The sequence below is a fragment of the Pocillopora verrucosa genome, chromosome 5 (genome assembly GCF_036669915.1).
Source record: "Pocillopora verrucosa isolate sample1 chromosome 5, ASM3666991v2, whole genome shotgun sequence".
NCBI lineage: Eukaryota > Metazoa > Cnidaria > Anthozoa > Scleractinia > Pocilloporidae > Pocillopora > Pocillopora verrucosa.
In genome coordinates this window covers 12,645,818-12,664,023 of record NC_089316.1, presented here as the reverse complement: position 1 = coordinate 12,664,023, position 18,206 = coordinate 12,645,818, and the positions used below count along the sequence as shown (strand labels likewise).

The following is an 18,206-nucleotide window of genomic DNA, read 5'->3' as shown; positions in this document are numbered from 1 at the left end:
GGCTTGTACATAATGCCAAAACCGAGGCAAATGGTTTAGAAACTGCAAACTTTGTGGACTTTGATAGTATGCAGTCAGTAATCGAAGAGGAGACAAACGCAAGCTCGCCCCCAGAATCGTTCCAGGACAGCTACATCAAGACCCAGCTGCATAGCGAGAGCCGAGAAAATGACGAAATTTATTTAGTGTGCGGATCTGCCCTCGAACGCTTGTTTAGACATTTTATTGACGGAAATGATTGTGTTTGCAAATGTGGGAATGCTAAAAATCTTTGCTCGTGATAAAATGCACCTCTACACTAAGGGAAGCTTATATACACTCACAGAAAGCGAACTACAAATATTTAATATTTGTGTGTCTCAGTTCAAGTATCTTGGCGTGGTGTTTGATGAACGCCTCAGTTGTAACGATCACGTTAAATTCATCCTAGCTAAAGCTGGTAAAAGGGTTGGAGTGCTTGGCCGAATTCGCTACTGCATTACTTGGCATAGTGCGAAGATTATTTATACTTCCATGATAAGACCAATTGTTGAATATTGCGACGCAGTGTGGGGATGCTGTGGACAAGTAAATAAGAATGCTTTAGAGTCCTTACAGAGACGAGCAGGAAGAATTGTATGCAGAGCTTCAAGTAGCGAGGATGCGATCGACAAACTGAATTTGACAACTTTAGCCTAGAGGCAATCCAAGCACACTTTGAATTTAGTGAACAAATGTCTAAATGGGCAATGCCCTCAGTTTTTTAAGAACTATTTTACTTTCAATAAGCATTTATATAGCCGTGATACTCGCCAAAAAAATTTAATCCATCAACCTTCGGGACGGACAAAAATTGCAAAACAATCGTTTTATTACTATGGATCCATAGTTTATAATTCATCAAAGTAGAGTAATTTTTATATACATAATTTTAAATTTAGAAATCTAAAACCTTATAAATGTGTTTTATATCTTTGTGTTTGTATTTCGCATGAAATTGTAATAGTTTATACTCAGGGCTCCCATTGATAGCAAGGGGCTCTTTAGGGTTTCTGGCGGGGCTACCCTGAGGTTTATATTTTTATTTTTAAATAAAGGCATCCATCCATCCACAAATCATATTTATAAACACTTCACCTCCTGATGAAAGGGTAGAGCTTTTGAGGCGTATAGAAGACATTAAAGAAATGGATGATGACTCTGAAGAAATATATACCACTGGGTTACTTAAGAGATATTGTAAGCGCCCACCAAAATTAAAAAATTTAACACTAGCAGATTGGGCTGCATGGTATGACAACTGTAGTTCAGAGCCATATGTTGAGGAAACACATGAGATTGATATTGATGGTCTTCCATTGGAAAAATATATTGATGATGAACAAAATGATGATGATGAGTTTGTCAAGACAACAAACAGTAAAACAAGGAGACGTTCTAAAGCTTGGGTTTTAAGAAGTGTATAGTTTAACAAACAAAAAGAACCAGAAAAACATTATCGTGAACTTTTAATGCTGTTTACTCCATGGAGAAATGAGGAAACTGATTTACTAGGAAACTTTGCATCGTATGAAGATAGATCTATGGTACTCCCCAATGTTATTAAAGAACAAATGAAACAATATGCTGTTTGTAATGAAGATTTCAATGAAATCCAGCAACAAATAAATCAAATAGAAGACAGATATGATGATATAGCCCCCAGCACACAAAATATAGAACGACAACATCAGGCAAAAGGGGACCAGGATTTACATCCTGATTTTAGTGGCAATTATAATCTATCAGATGATTTCGGAATATCATCTGTAGACAATAGTGAACCACGGACATTGAATGAATTACCAGATGATGAATACAGGCATATGGTGAAAAAAACTCTGAATAAAGAACAAAAAGAATTTTTCTATCATGTATTGCATCTGATTAAGACCCCCTGAAGAACCATTTTACTGTTTTCTTAGTGGTGGTGCAGGTGTTGGTAAATCACTCTGAAGCAATGTGACAACATAAGCGCGAAGGAACGCCGATGGTTGCTGGAAACGCAGCAGAATCGCAAACAAGGGTACAGGCGAAGACGAACGACGCCTTGGGCTTGTTCGGCTGGTGTTTTAGGAATTCCACGGTTTTTCTATACCAAAGTTCTAGGAAGATCTTGTGAAAAGAATAATGTTTTGGGTCTCATTCAGACGTTTACGGCATCACTTAGGGCCACGCAAACCATGGGTTATCTGATACGAACGGTTAATGGCAAAACTGTATACCTCGCCAAAGTTACCGACCGATTGGTTACCACGGTTAACCAACTTCAATCTGCTCTTCGCCAGATTGACTCGACTTTCTCCGATTGGCAAACCCAGCTAAAATTGTTCGCTAAGAACGAAAAATGTCATTTTAACAACTTCATGGAATTTCTTTCGAAATTTTCTTTAGAGGTTACTCGAACTTTTTCGCAACAACTCCGTTTCACAGAAATTAATGATATTCTACATCAGGCACATAAATTACATAACAAACAATTAGTCGGGTTTACCGCATTACCTTCGTTTTTGGCTACCGCTCTACAGTACAGACTAGAAACAATACCATCCTTACAGGATACTGTTACGGCATTGAGCGCGGGATACCCCCTCTTAATACAACCTTTCGTAGATTACCAATACCACATGGGGAAGTCAGTTGCAATTAATTTTCTTTTTACCATACCAGAACTAACTTCGGCCAACAGTCTTTGCACAATTGAGTACTTAATGCCACTCAAATACAACCTTTCAGGTATTTGTTTCCAAGGTCCAGTTATTCGAGATGAATTAGCGTTACTTCGATGCCAACATACCGAATATATCTTACATCGTTCCCTTTTGGGTAAATGTTATCGAACTAATGAAACCTTTGTTTATCCTCAACACATTTTACAACTGGTCAATGACACTTGTTGGTTGGGCCTGCCCTGGCACAGACACTCAATTTAATTTCGTTCGCCGCCACCAAAAGGCACCCGATTGCTCAAACATCAACGAATTGTTTCATTTAGGAGGACGTTATTACTTATCTACACAGCATGGTTCAATTAACGTTTACAATACCACCAACGGTTCTTCGCACATTCTACATATTTCTCCTCTTATCGTTTATCATTTTCCTTGTGATCTCACTTTCGCCTCTCAGCAAACCGGTCTGGGAACTTGTCCGGACCACATCACCTTTCATCTACCACTTTTCTCTCATAAATCATTTCGCTACATTCCGTGGACACATAACGACGACAAAACTTTGCGATTACATTACAGCTCATTGAATCTGACACCGCCGCTTCAATTCGACAACAAAACAATGACTTCTTTAGACCACTTTTCGTATACTAGATGGGCAACTTACTACCCGGTTAGCAACGTTAAAAGACGAGATATCCCACCTACAGAAGGTTCAATCTACCACCCTAAACGATTGGCTTACTTATTTTACTTTCGGTCTTGTATGCATTCATAGTTTTGTTTTCATAATTCTATACTTAAGCCAAAATCCTTTCCATCGATGTCAACCACTGTTTTGTCTCGACGCAAACGCGCCTCCGCGCAACGTGAGGACACGGCTACAGCCAACGCTGACGACCATGAATTACACGAATTACAACCAGCCACTTCACAAAATCAAAATTCGGTGTGTCCTACTTGTAACAAGCCGGTTCCGCTATAAGAATATTCATATCTTCTTTTTAATTGTTCACGCTGATGTGTATATTTCAAGGGCTGCTATCACTTATGTATGCTCGTTGTTCAAACAGTTCTCACTTCGCCATGATTCGGCTTCTATTCGCCAAATGAATCAACCAATGTTGTTCTTTCACTTGTGTTTATTTTTTCACTTGTGATTATTTTTCGCGCAAATCAAATTTTAATCTATTTTCATCGTCTTCTCTTTCACTGACCTTCAGACCAGCGTATTACGTAGTTTTTCCAACGAATTCTTTTCAACTGTGTGCTATTCCTTAGTTTATATCCGTCCACATATTTCATTTGCAATTATACCACAAACTACATCAATTTTCGCTTCGCTTTTCTCTTCATGTCTGTTCCAGATTTTCACGCCATGGATTTCGACCTCTTCCGTCCCATCTCTCAATTGGCGGAGTCGTCAGAGAGAACTCATTTCGTTTGTATCCCTTCATATGGTTTTTCTCACCCAGTTTCACCCTTTTTACTTTCAATTTCTAGTGATTTTTATAAGGCATATTTGGCACGCCATGATAACCAGTATACTGTTTCCCTATGTCAACATTGCCAAACTGAACATACTTCACAACAATTTTGTCTCCCCGCAACTTTTACTTCTTTAGAAGTCGATTTCATTTTAGATTTTCTGGAACAAACTCCTCAGACTGTTTTTGCCCCTCGTTCATTTTTTTCCGTTATTCGCCACTGCGATTATCCCCTTTTTCCGACACGTCATTTTTGATTTGATGCAAATTTATCTCCCTCACCATATGCACATTCGATCCCCCTTCACAGAGGATTTACTCGAGCTTTTACGCAACAGCAGTTACGCCGTTTTGGCTCAATCTTTTGCCGCTACCTATTTTTCTTGATCACGTATCTTTTTTTTTGTTCCTGGTCATGTACAGTTACCCTCATACACCGGTTTAAATCTACTTAACTAATTAGTACTTATTTCTTTCTTAGTTCGTTGAGCACCACTTGAGCGGCGAAGTTTACTGCTCGTGGCTCTATTGGTTTGGTCTATTCACTTGAGCGGTGAAGTTTACTGCTCGTAAACAACTAGGTTCAACTAATGGCTCAACGACCACATAATTTTTTTTATTTTTATTTACCTCCTTCAGCAAACCACACCAGTTTTTACAAAAAAAAAGAAAGAAAAAGGGCTTATTTACTCCCCCTATTTAGTCACCACGACATTTTCGTGTTTTATGTTAGCAACTTTAACCATATATCCGCTTAAGAATGAATCCACTTATCTAACCGCATATTCATAACTCCTTTGGGAGCTGGGGACAGCTCCGTCTAAGTAGGGAGAATTTGTTAAATGATAAAATTACAATTATAGTTAATCTATAATATCGTAAGGGTTTTCTGTATTGGTGTTAGAAAGAAAAGGAATGGAAATATTATATTATTCTAAGTCATTTAATGTAAATTATAAAAAGGGCAGGTTGATTACTTCGTACGCCTTCTTGGTGGTCTTATTTGTTTGTGATCGTGAAGTTGACATGGAACTTGTGATAGGCCTTGTTCTTAAATAAGTTAATTTGTTAGTCCAGGAAGAGTAAATCTCCCTGGTAATAGGTCGCGTTCGACACCTTGGTGGTGATTTTCTCTTAAGATACACTTTTAGGTATAAATAACACTCTACAACAAGGTTATTTGTAATTTTTATATTGTCGATCTCGTTTCTGTTCTGGCCGATCTCAACCGTAAAGATATGAAAATTAGGGAAGAAATTGATTTTGTAACTGCGTAGACAACCCTAAGGTGCTTGCTCAGTATGTGGGAACTATAACACGTAGTCAAGCATGATTCGCTAGTTGAGATGGTACGATGACAACACAAGAAGATTGACGGCTTAGAAATGTAATCCGCAGTGACACCTTTATAAGCAGAGACTCTAGTTTTCCCTGATATATTGAAGCTAGTCCCCATTGTAACAACTTGAGAAGAGAAGCAAATAAAGAAGGATCAACCAGACCACAAACGAGTGTTAGAGAAATCAATTCTAACAATATGGTGCACCAACAGATGAGCTTCTCAGGGACAGGCTCGTCATTGGCATAAAGAGTCAAGGTCACAAAGTTGAGACTCCTAAGAGAAAAAATCTCTGGACTTCAAGAAAGCTACACAGATGTGCATTATGAGTGAAATCACCTCGCAGCAAATCAAGATGATCATAGTAAGACGTCATAGTGAGAAGAGAGATGGAAGAAGATTGTCGAATTTAGAGAAGAAATCAGAAAAGAGTAGACCCCAAGGTCCTACCAAACCGACTACTGCACTAACACTGCGGTCGTAAACAACTTCATCAAAGAAGAACAGAGTGTCCTGGGTTCAAGAAAATGTGCAGTAAGTGTCAAAAATCAACAATTAAAAGAACACAAAGATGACAGTTCTGATGAAAGCAGTTTACAAGTGGAAGCTGTATCTCTAGTCCAAACTAAAGTAAACCAGTGGCTTGCAGAGATCAGTATCTTCAAATCGGCTAAAGAAGACTTCACAACAACCTTGACATGTCTATTACATGCTGGAGTTACAAGTAATGTAATAAGCTTGGATGACCTCTCAGTTATCACCCAGTTAGGAGATCCACCCATGAACACCTCCTCAGTTAAGCTGAAGCTCTTTAAAAGTATGACATTAAAGCCAGTTGGTGAGTGCAACTGAAGCTTCAAGTCATAACATACAAATGTAAGCACTTGCTATAAGCAGAAAACTGTGAAAAGGTACAACTCATCCTCCTAAATGTCTGCGTCTCCGAGAATGTACACCAGATATGTGAGATCCCACCACGAAAATGTCTTTCAAAGGAAGAACTGTTCGCGTGATCATGATGACGATCGAAGAAAGGAAAGAAAAGTTTATACCATTGCGAGCAATCTGAGGAACTCAGCGTTCCATTGTAACGAAAAATGTGACAAAGGTTAGCAACATTGTGGAGGACAAAACACTTACAACCAGCGTGCAAGTTCAACATTTAGAAGTTGTAAGTCGATTGACGGAAACGAAACTCTCAGTTCCTGGAGACAACATGATATGTGGAGAAGATTATCACATGCCAGAACAAAACAAACGATACTTCTCAACAGACCAACAGGACTACTCAAGAAACTATCAATCCACTCGCAGGATTAATTCAAACGCTTCCTGGAGGCATACTACAGCAGCCTATCAATCAGTTCAAGGCGAAATTACCGAAACTAATCCTTCCTAAATTTCGTGATGACGTAACGACCTGGACAGGATTTTGGGATTCATACCAGACCGCAGTTCACGACAACGAAAACATTTCAAAAATAGACAAGTTTAACTATTTCATATCACTTTTGGAAGGTGCCGCAAGTCAAGCCATTCAGGGCCTTGCTCTATCAAGCTCCAACTACGATTCAGCAGTGGAAATTCTCGAACAACGATTTGGAAGACCGCAACAGATCATTTCCGCGCACATGGACGAGATCCTCAAACTCCAACCCTGTACAAGTGATCGCCCATTGCCTCTTCGGATTCTCTACAATAAGTTTAGTGTAAATGTGCTAGGATTATCTTCACTCGGAGTTACAGCACAGGAGTATGACAGTCTATTAATACCGATTATCATGTCTAAGCTAACAAACGAAATAAGGCTTGAAATCGCGCGAAAATCAACCGCTAATGTGTGGAAAATCGAGGAATTTTTAGAAACCATCAAGAGTGAAATCGAGGCGAGAGAATTAAGAGAAACGATCAAAGCTCAAGAAGTTCAAGGACGGAAACACAACCATGGTTTGGGAAAGTTGCCCTCAACTGCGAATACGCCGGCGACTGTGCTTCTCAAGAACGAAGCAATGTGAAGAAAGGTTAATATAAGTAAAAACTGGATTCCACTCCTCAACCATTTGGAGCCCAGTGTTTAATATATCGCACAGCTTTTACACTTTTGTGCTGCTTGTGATAATGTTGATCATGACATTCTTCTCTCTCGTTTGATGGGCTGGAAAGGAAGCAATTTGACTTTGCATCTGCCTTGCAGCATTAGAGAAAGAAGGATAGGAGGATCGGATCAATATCAGTATCTGGGCAACTGCCCACCTGCCCCTCCCCTAACCCAACAACAGTCAATTGATAACAAGTTAGGGTTAATGTTGGGTTAGGGGATGGGTAGGTGGGCAGTTGCCCAGATACTAATATTGATCTGGAGGATCTTAACAAGCTAACTCAGGAAAAATCTTTCCATTTAATGAAAACATAATTTGAGCTTAATAGTTACAAGGGATCAGAAAGCATGAAATGAAAAAAGTGTTTGGCATTTTTTGGCGTCGTTTACTAAGGATGGGTCTGTCATTTTTTAAAAGAACGATTCAGCTTTATGATTATTGTACTGTTTACTGCTATAAACATATCAAAACTGTGAAGAAAAAACCATAACATGCTGGTGATAGTTTGGATGTCAGTTTTTTCGAAGTTTCAGTATCATAGTTTGACCCCAAACCATTTTTGAAATGACCCAATTTAAAATGTCACGAGGGACATAATTATGACCCATTTTGACTAAATTCTAGATTGCACACTGCTCTTAGATGTGGAGTTCCATAAGGATATGTTTTAAGACCCATTTTATATTTTTTTAACAAGTCACCACATTGTTGGGAAATTCAATTTGAGCTATCGTTTTTATGCTGATGATTCACAACTTTATTTGTCCTTCGAGCCAACTATACCTGGTGATAAGGATGTCTAACATAAAGAGCTGTGTGAATCACTGGATGCTGGTTAACCACCTTTAATTAAATAACGACAAGACTGAATTACTGGCATTCTGTGTTAAATATTTTTTAAAGGAGAACTGAAGTCCAAATTCATGTAATTTTTTTCACCGTATATCGTACATTTATGTATGATGGAACAAATTTCCGTCATTTTTTTCCCTCGAAAACGACAGTTTTCATCCAGAAAACGAAGGGTTTTTAGTGATAATTGGCTCGACATTTGACTGTGGTACGTTGGCTCAGAACACCAATGTCAGCGGTTCTTTTTGTACCGTGTGACGTAGGATATGGGGATGAAGGTAAACACAGCAAGAAACAGGCAAGTTGAATTCAGGACTGCGGCTTGCTCGCGGGAAAGAATTTGTGGTTTTCCAGGAGTAAAGATTGTGCAAGGTGAAGCAAAAAATGATTCAAGCGCCTCTCATATAAGAAAATTGGTCTTCTATCCAGGGATTGTGTAAGAGAAAAATATTTTGGCTTTCGTAACCCTGTGTCTCTGAAACGTAGTTACGTGTCCAGATCATGTGCGGCGCATCTTTTATACTTGGATTGACCTCGATGTTTTCGGAATAGGGTCTCCACTTTAATTTTTCTTGCATACTGGTAATTTAAGATATTTCATCTTCCATTCTGTTTCCCATATTTTGTTATTTACCTTTTTTAACATTAGTTTGCAACGCGTTTGTAGTCTGGATTTTGCAATGGCATGTACGATAACGCACGCTGTTAACAATGTCGCAAGAAGTCCAAAAGGAAATAAAATTTTGAAATTCGTGTTGAACTTTGGTTTATAAGTTCTCTATGATGGATTAAATTCTTGGCTTACGCAAGAAAGGATGTACAAATACGGAAGCCCGAGTTGTTTGAGTTTATTCTTCTATCTGTTCTTGGCGGTTGAGTAGTTCTCATTGCTATATTTACTTTGATTACTTTCGAGCTAAAAAATGGTATACTGCGCGGTGTTCGATTGTAACAACGACTCCAGGTACACAACTGGTATATCCTACCATTGCTTTCCGAGGGATAAAGCTCTACGATCACAGTGGCTGGCAAAGATTTCACGAGCGGATCTGGTCGTTTTGAAAAACTCCAGGCTGTGCTCAGAACATTTTACACCTGACTGCTACGAACGAGACTTGAAAGCAGAAATTCTTGGTTTGAAACCCAGATCTACGCTAAAACCAGGTGCAATACCCACGGTTTTTTCGCATCGGAGACCATCAAAAAGACCTCGACTTTCATTGGAGAAATGTTCAGAAGAGAAAGTCAGAAAAGAAGTAAGTGAATCGCGAATTACTCTCTTGTAACTGGGTTGGGTTGTTGCAAAGCTTGGGTTGTTGCAAACTCTTGAAGCTGCTCATCATTTATGCATGATTGATAAAAAAAAATTGAAAGGTGAATGCAGTTTGGGGGAAATAACAATTTATATCTTAAAGGATATCGACCGAATAGGTTCCATTGAGAAACATTAAATTTTCACAGAAAAGTATTTCTTCTCCTTACGCAAAAACAACATCCTGCCATGGAATTCCTTCTAGTTTCATGTTTTTTTTTTCTGAGTAATCTTTGTACTTCGTCTCTTCTGAAAATTTTTGACCAGTAGGTAAACAAAATTAAATTGTTTCAGAATAAAGTGATTATTTTTTAATTATAGGAACATTATACCTGTCCCTTGTTAACTAGCAGGTGAACAAAATTAGTACAAATAGACTATATATAAGTTGTGGATATTATTCTTTAAATAATGAATTCTTTTAACCTTCTTTACTTCTATGTGGATAAAAACTTAATACAACTGGAAATTCTAAGTTGAAACCAGTGCAGGCTTTCAACCAAAGGAGGGCAGGGTCAGGTGTTATATTTTCCAAGAAAATCCCATTGAATCATTGTGTAACCGTATAGTAGCATAGTTTATCCCCCATACCCACATTTTTCATTCTCTCAAAGGGTCACTAACCCATACCATAACAGAGTTAATATTTTTTCTGTTATAGTATATAGCCTCTATAACTGCACAACCTAGTTGTGGAATCGAAGAACATGCAGCTTCAGCTTTAGAACAGCCTGCACCTGTTGATGTAGTGAATTGTGGAGCAAGTACATCAACCTCAGACAGCCCATCATATCCATTCCCACATGATTTAGGGCCTAAAAGCACGTTGGTTGAGTCAAGCAGTGCAGGTGAATTTGCCAAACAAGGGTGTGGATTTTGGGATCCAAGTCAATCTTCGTGGTCTCCATTTAATGATGAAATCTACTGACACCCAAGTCGAGGTTGATGTTTCAGAAAGCAGCACCCAGACTGAAGAGGTATTCCTTCCTGAAATTGAAGATAACAAGGAAGAAGCAACTGAAGCTGCTGCTTCCCCAGAAGTCTCTCCAAGAAAAGATGGCATCTACCTTCCCACAAAACAGAAAGATTCAGATGATTCGAACTTGTCAGGATCAGACAACGAACACCAAGGGGAAACAAAATGCGAAAAGCCACAGGATGATACCAAATACATTGTATTTAAACAAGAGCTATTTAAATTGTTTAAGTACTGTCCTGAGTGTGGTGCAGTTTTGATTAAGAGGAACCAATCCACACAAGGAAGCCAATTATTTGTCACCCTAGAATGTATGAATAATCATAAGTACTCCTGGCAAAGCCAGCCAATGCTTGAGGGGATGGCAGCTGGAAATTTGTTGCTGTCATCATCTATTTTGCTCAGTGGCTCTACCTTTACAAAAGTAGCATCTTTGGCAGATATCTTAAATTTGAAAATTTTCAGTGAGAAAACATTTTATAATATTCAAAACAAGTACTTATTACCCGTAATCAATGAGTTCTGGCTTAAAGAACAAAATTCCACTTTTTCTGAGCTAGGGGGGCGAGATCTGTGGCTTTCAGGGGATGGGCGTTGTGACAGTCCTGGCCATAATGCAAAATATGGGACATATACCATGATTGATCAGAAAACTGATAAGATTGTTGACTTCAAGGTTTTTCAGGTCAGTGAAGTAAATAATAGCAATGCCATGGAAAGAGAGGGTTTTAAACGCTGTATGGAAAACATCTATGAAAAAGGGGGGGAAAATTATGGTTGTTGCAACTGACTGTCATGTGGGCATTAAGGCTGACATGAAAACAAATTTCCCTGAAGTTGATCATCAATTTGATGTGTGGCACCTTTCCAAGAGTATAACTAAAAAGTTAACTGAAAAAGAAGAAAGAATGTGCTGATCTCTCTCTCTGGATCAGATCCATCTCAAACCACCTTTGGTGGTGTGCCAAAACATGTGGGGGAGACAAGGAGATGTTGAGAGAGAAGTGGATATCCATTGTCTATCACACTGCCAATATCCACTCCTGGGATTCAGCTGACCTGTATGAGGAATGTGCCCACCAACCAATCCCTCCAGCTATCGCAAGAACTAAAAGGTGGCTTAGGCCTGGCTCCTCTGCTCATAATGCATTGAAGGAGGTTGTATTCGATAAAAATCTGTTGAAGGACATTCAGCAACTAACACTAAGTTGTCATACTGGCAATTTAGAGGTGTACCATAGTGTGCAGACCAAATATGCACCCAAACGGCAGCACTTCTCTTATAATGGCATGATTGCTCGAACTCAGTTGGCAGCCCTAGACCATAATGCCAACACTGGTAGACAACAAGCCACTGTATCCAGGGGTGCCAACCAAGGGGAGCTGCAATACAAGGTAGTGTTTCCAAAATATACAAAAGAATGGGTGGCAAAGCCCATATTTGAGAAGACAACCAATTATCATCTCAAGCCAATGCTTAATGCCATTGTAGAGAGAAAATGCTTAAAACCACAAGAGAGGAGTGCAACAGTCACAGCACCACACATTCCTGAAAACATTGCCAGCAAACCCCAGCATCCTAAAGCAGATGTCATTGCTAATCATACTTCGAGATTTTCGAATAATTAGATACAACAACTTTGTCAATAACACAATCAAATGAAAATAAAAGCAATCATCGTAGCAAAAAGCAATCAAAGTTAGGTTTGAGGTTTATTTCATTCAGGCCACGCAGCTATCCCTAGTAATTAAATTAATCCATTTAAAAACAAAGCAAAATTAATAAATGCATGGATTGTACGTTAAACTCTTAAGCTTAGTAAACAAAAATAAGCGAAAAATAACAAGTCGAAACAAAATCTTGTATTTATCCCATTTAAATTGTGACTGTTATTTAATGATGTCTCATGTAGGATATTGTCTATTCAATTTCATGCAGATCTTGAGAGGTTCGCCAGAGCTCTTGATCGTCGTAGAGGAAAAAATTGAATAAGTTGTGCTGCCAAGTTACGTGGAAGCAACATCCACGCTTTTTTTATAATTGTTGATCATAGTATACCATAAATTCTCGCTTTTAATCGCCTTCGTAAGTATGAACACTCAAATATGTCTTATCTACCAATGTAAATTATCTTCAAACTGGTAAATTTTAGCAACGTTTGTTACTATGTTCATGTACCTTCTCGTAAGGTATTATCTAGATGGAATGGACCCTCTGTACAGGTCTAAAACATAGAGACCGATATCAACTTTTAGAAATTACAATCGGTAATGCAAGCGCAAGTGTGGCAGCTGTCTCTGCATTTATGAGGCACAAGTTGTTCGCAGCCACTGATGGCCACATTGACCATTTTACGGACCGTCTGGTAGAGATGGCTGATGATCAAGAGCTAGATCAGATGGCCTTGATGTCCTACTCCCTCCTGGTTTTTGTATGCAAAATGGTGAGTATAGGAATATAAAGTGGGATAAAGAAAGTTGGCCACACTGAATGAAAGCCATCTGTTCTATATGCGACACCTCAGTTCTGATGTTTAGTGATTAGATTAATCAATTTGAAACAAAGCAAAATTAGTAAGTGCATGGATAGGAAGTTAGACCCTTAAGCTTTGTAAACAAAAATAAGTGAAAAATAACAAGTCAAAACAAAATCTTGCATTTATTCCGTTTAAATCGTGACTGTAATTTAATGATTTTTCACGTAAGATGTTGTCTATTCGATTTCAAGTAGATTCTTGAGAAGCCAGGCTTGCCAGACCTCTTGATCCTCGTAGAGGTAAACATTGAAAAAGTTGTGCTTCCAAGTTACGTGAAAGTATCCCATGTCACTGCAACATCTTTTCAGTTGCCAAAGGAAGTTTGCAATGACAATGACAACGACAAAGCGTTGAAGAATTTCTTCGCATCAATTCTGCTTTCAATGTTCAAACCTTAAGTATTGATAACATTACTAATAGCTACAAACATACATGTATATCTACATATGTATATATATTTGTAATTTTCTTAATAAGTTTCTTTCTTGTGTTCCATTTACGTCATTGCTTTGTTTCTAACAGTCCCCTCCACAGCTCGTATTTCAGTCAATTGCATGTTTTAGAATAAGTAGAATCAAACAATACGACATTGAATAAGTTTGTCTCTTAGCTTTTTTTGAGATTTGGAAGTTTTACTGTGTGGATTAGATATGTAAGTAATCATTTGGTTTTTTTTTTGTGAACATATTTGTTGATTTAGTCTATAAGTTTTTTATTTCTATGTCCCCTCGTGGGCATACATGTGTACATTTTTGTGACAATTTCGCATATTCCTCTTTTTACAATAGTATGGATATTTCAGTTACCTTTCTATACTAATTTTACCTTCATCAAAAGTCAATACAAAGGCATTTTATTTAGGTTGAGAGATGTATTTGTCAAGTGTTCTCCATGCAACAATAAGATTCTTCACGCGTGGTTTTCTTCCCCCAAAATGCACTACCTTTTACTTTGTCATTAGGCCTTTCCTAAACAAGTATGTTTTATTGTCTTTTGTTTCGATCACTACTCATTTTTAATTGATTTCTCTGATGAATTGGTTTCATTTAGTTGTAATTGTTTTTACTTTATGAGAAACACTGAGCACTAGTGAGGGAATAAATTCAAGTCTGGCTCTTTCATTGCCGGCAAGTCTTTGTTACTCTGTCGTCTCAAATATCCCCTCATTAGCCCGCGACAAGTTCCGAGCTTCATTTGGTGACAACCATGACCATCGCTTTGCTTCAAAATATATGTGTGTGTGTGTGTGCACAGTTTTTTTTTTTTAAATATCGTAAAATTTGGCGGACCATAATTATTATTTTGGAACCTCATCCAAAATCAGCCACTGCTGAAAACAATTTACAAAACGCCTCCGACTATATCATACAAAAGAGGTAAATCGCTCAAAGACATACTCGTCAGAGTGAAGCTTTAATTAAAGGCTTTTGCGTCGCAAACGTAAAACCACACAGGGGAGTCTGTGTAGGCCTGTCTATGACCTTTTCAAGCCGAAGAACAATGCGTTAGCGCCTTAGTGCGCTTCCATCAGCGTAGACTTGTTAGTCACAAGAACAAACTTGAAACGGCTAATATTGCCAAGTCTCGATCACAATACAATGTAAATGCACGTGAAAGATCACGTTCGCCCTTGAGGAACACTGTAAATACTGATGCCGACAGGATAGACAAAATAGAAAATCAGCTTTCAGAGCTGAAAGATCTTATATGTACACGCTTTCAGAGTGATAATAAACATGTTGAAAAGTACAACAGTGTCATCTCTGAAAAATCAGTCGCCAAACCCACTGCAGCAAAAGGCTATCCAAGAATAATAAACGCAAAAAGCGTAGAAAAAATACACTACACAAGCGAGTGACTACAGAAAGGGAGAAAAATGAAAAATACCTTAAAAACCTTTCAGACAATACATTAACTGATCACCAAGTCAGCGTGTTAGCAAAAGGGCTTAAATTTATTGAAACACCCGTGACAAATGAAAATAAGATCAGGCAACAATTGTTGCGTGACTTCGAACAATTCGCTAGGCGAATGAGACTTAGATTATATTCCACGAGAATGACAAGGGGAACCACATCCTTTCCACGTCAAATCAAACTGGATACCACCAGTACAACCTTCTATTGCCCTTGAACGCTACTTCGAAAATATCAAGTTAAGCCTTGCTGAAATAGAAATAACAAAGCCAAAACACAACCTGTCATACAACGAACACAAAGCAGTCAAAGAACTGCAAAACAATACTGCCATCAACCTTAAACGTGCTGACAAAGGCACCACAACAGTGATTCTCAACAAGAGGGACAAAATTCAAGAGGCCCAGGTTCAGCTCGACAACAGAGACCACTACCGACCTCTTGAAAACCCCATGGTCACTGACACATTAAAAAAAGTTAATGAGCTTATTGCTCAACTGCACAATGGCAAACATTTAGACGATATGACAAAAAAGTGGCTTTCACAGACTCCCAATCCGCCCAGAATACCGATTTTCTACACTTTAACAAAAATCCACAAACCTTTGCTAGTGGGTAGACCGATTATATATATATATATATTATATATTATATCTGCGGAGGACCAACTGAAAGGATATCATCCTTTGTGGATCATTTATTACAGCCTATTGCTCAAAAGCAAAAATCGTATCTCAAAGATACGACTGATTTCATCAACTTTATAGAGAAAACGCAAGTGTCAAATGATACTATTTTAGTATCAATGGATGTAACAAGCTTGTACACAAACATCCCACAAGAAGAGGGTATCACAATAGTATGCCAAGCATACGAAAAATACCACAATAACAACCCTCCCATTCCGTCCCACTACTTAAAACAAATGCTCGGGCTTATACTGAAAGAAAATTCGCTCCAGTTCAACGGAGTAAACTATCTCCAATGTTTTGGAACTGCCATGGGAACACGAATGGCGGTTGCTTTCGCCAATCTCTTTATGGCAGAAATTGAAACAAAACTGCTTCACCAAAGCAGTATCAAGCCGAGAGTATGGAAGCGTTACATTGACGACGTTTTCTCCCTGTGGGATGTTCGTAAACAAGACATTGATCTATTCATAGAACAAGCTAACACGTTCCATCCAACTATAAAGTTCACGGCTGAGATCTCAGAGACTGAAATCACATTCTTAGACACGGTTGTCTACAAAGGTGAAAGATTCCAAAACGAAGCTATCCTCGACGTCAAAACTCACTACAAACCGACCGAGACCTTTCAATATACACACTATTCATCTTGCCACCCGCCAGGTGTTAAGACAGGCTTTATTAAAGGAGAAGCTATCAGACTTCTAAGAACAAACTCCTCGGAAAGAAATTTCCAGGAGGCCATGTGTAACTTCAAAACACGACTTGAAGCACGTGGTTACCCAAAAAGCCTAATTGAAAAAACGTTATCTGAGGTCTCGTTTGCCGCAAGGCAGTCGACACTTAAAAAACAAACCAAAAAAACTACAGGCAAAATATTGCCTTTTGTGACAGCATACCACCCAGGGGTTAAAAATTTAAAACAAATACTGATGCAAGAATGGAACCTCATCCAAAATCAGCCACTGCTGAAAACAATTTACAAAACGCCTCCGATTATATCATATAAAAAAAAGGTAAATCGCTCAAAGACATACTCGTCAGAGCGAAGCTTTAATTAAAGGCTTTTGCGTCGCAAACGTAAAACCACACAGGGGAGTCTGTGTAGGCCTGTCTATGACCTTTTCAATCCAAAATATATATGTGTGTGTGTGTGTGTGCACAGTTTTTTTTTTTTAAATATCGTAAAATTTGGCGGACCATAATTATTATTTTGGCTTCCTAATCAGGTGGCTCACTTTGTCAATAACAGAATATAGCCCTCTCGATGTGGTTGTGGGGAAGCTGTTGCTTATAATGTGCCTTGCTTAGCTTGGCACATTAAGGTTACTGGTATCAACCCAGTGATAACTGATGCCACAATACGGCATTTCATTACCTCAAAAGTAATAGGTTGCGTAGAGAGGTCAATTCAGTTTTGGAGCCGAACAAAAAGCTCACGAAAAAACCCAAGCTCTAAGCTCACAGATGGGCTGAATGACGAAAAATCTTTGTGCTTGGCTCATAACTTGGCAAGGTCAAAGACTTGCTTAAGAAAGGAGTTAACTTGTCTGCTACTTTTGATACTATTTATTATGATATTCTGCTCTCTCGTTTTTTGGTATAACTGGTGAGCCTCTAATATGGTTACTGTACCCGTCTGATCTTATGAAATATGTTTCTGTTGATGGTAGTTCCTCTGTGAAACATCCTCTTAGATGTGGAATTCCACAAGGATCTGCTTTAGGACCCATTTTACATCTTCTTTATATGTCACCTCTTTCAGACATCAAAGGATATTCAATTTGAGCTAACACTTCTATGCTGATGTTTCACACCTATTTGTCCATCCAGCCAACTATACCTAGTGATAGGGATCTAGCTGTGTCTAACATGGAGAGCTTCATGTATTTGAGTCTTCAAAGTTGGATCACTGCAGCGCTTAAATTTTATGGCCTACCTCAAGTGCTGCTACTTGACTCATCACACTTACAAGAAAGCATGACCACATTAAATCCATTCTTTTTAGTCTTTATCAGCTTTCAGTGAATCATTGCATAATTTTAAAATTTTATTCATAACCCACAAGGCACTCAACAACTTGGCACCATTGTACATTCGAAATATGCTTACACCCTACAATCCATTGGGTTAATTACGTTAATCATTTAAAATTTAGTTATTTAGATTTTACTTGTTTTCATTTTCACCTTTAAATACTCTTAATGTCTTACTTTAGGCCACCTCTACTTTGTTATGAATATGCCTCCACCTGGAAATGAGAAATCTTTCCACAGCAAATTGGCAACAAATGGCAAAAGAGGGGCTAA

At 38.4% G+C, this 18,206-nt stretch overlaps 1 protein-coding gene and 1 pseudogene across 1 annotated transcript; both read left to right on the top strand.

The window, feature by feature from the left end:
- The first annotated feature begins 6,446 nt into the window (after nucleotides 1–6,446).
- LOC136280714 (uncharacterized) lies at nucleotides 6,447–7,531 on the top strand. Its single transcript, XM_066166380.1, has 2 exons — nucleotides 6,447–6,624; nucleotides 6,831–7,531. The coding sequence occupies exons 1-2, from the start codon at nucleotides 6,447–6,449 to the stop codon at nucleotides 7,529–7,531; spliced, it is 879 nt and encodes a 292-aa protein (XP_066022477.1).
- Nucleotides 7,532–16,013: 8,482 nt separating this feature from the next.
- On the top strand, nucleotides 16,014–16,954 carry LOC136280946 (uncharacterized; annotated as a pseudogene).
- The last annotated feature ends 1,252 nt before the right edge of the window (nucleotides 16,955–18,206 follow it).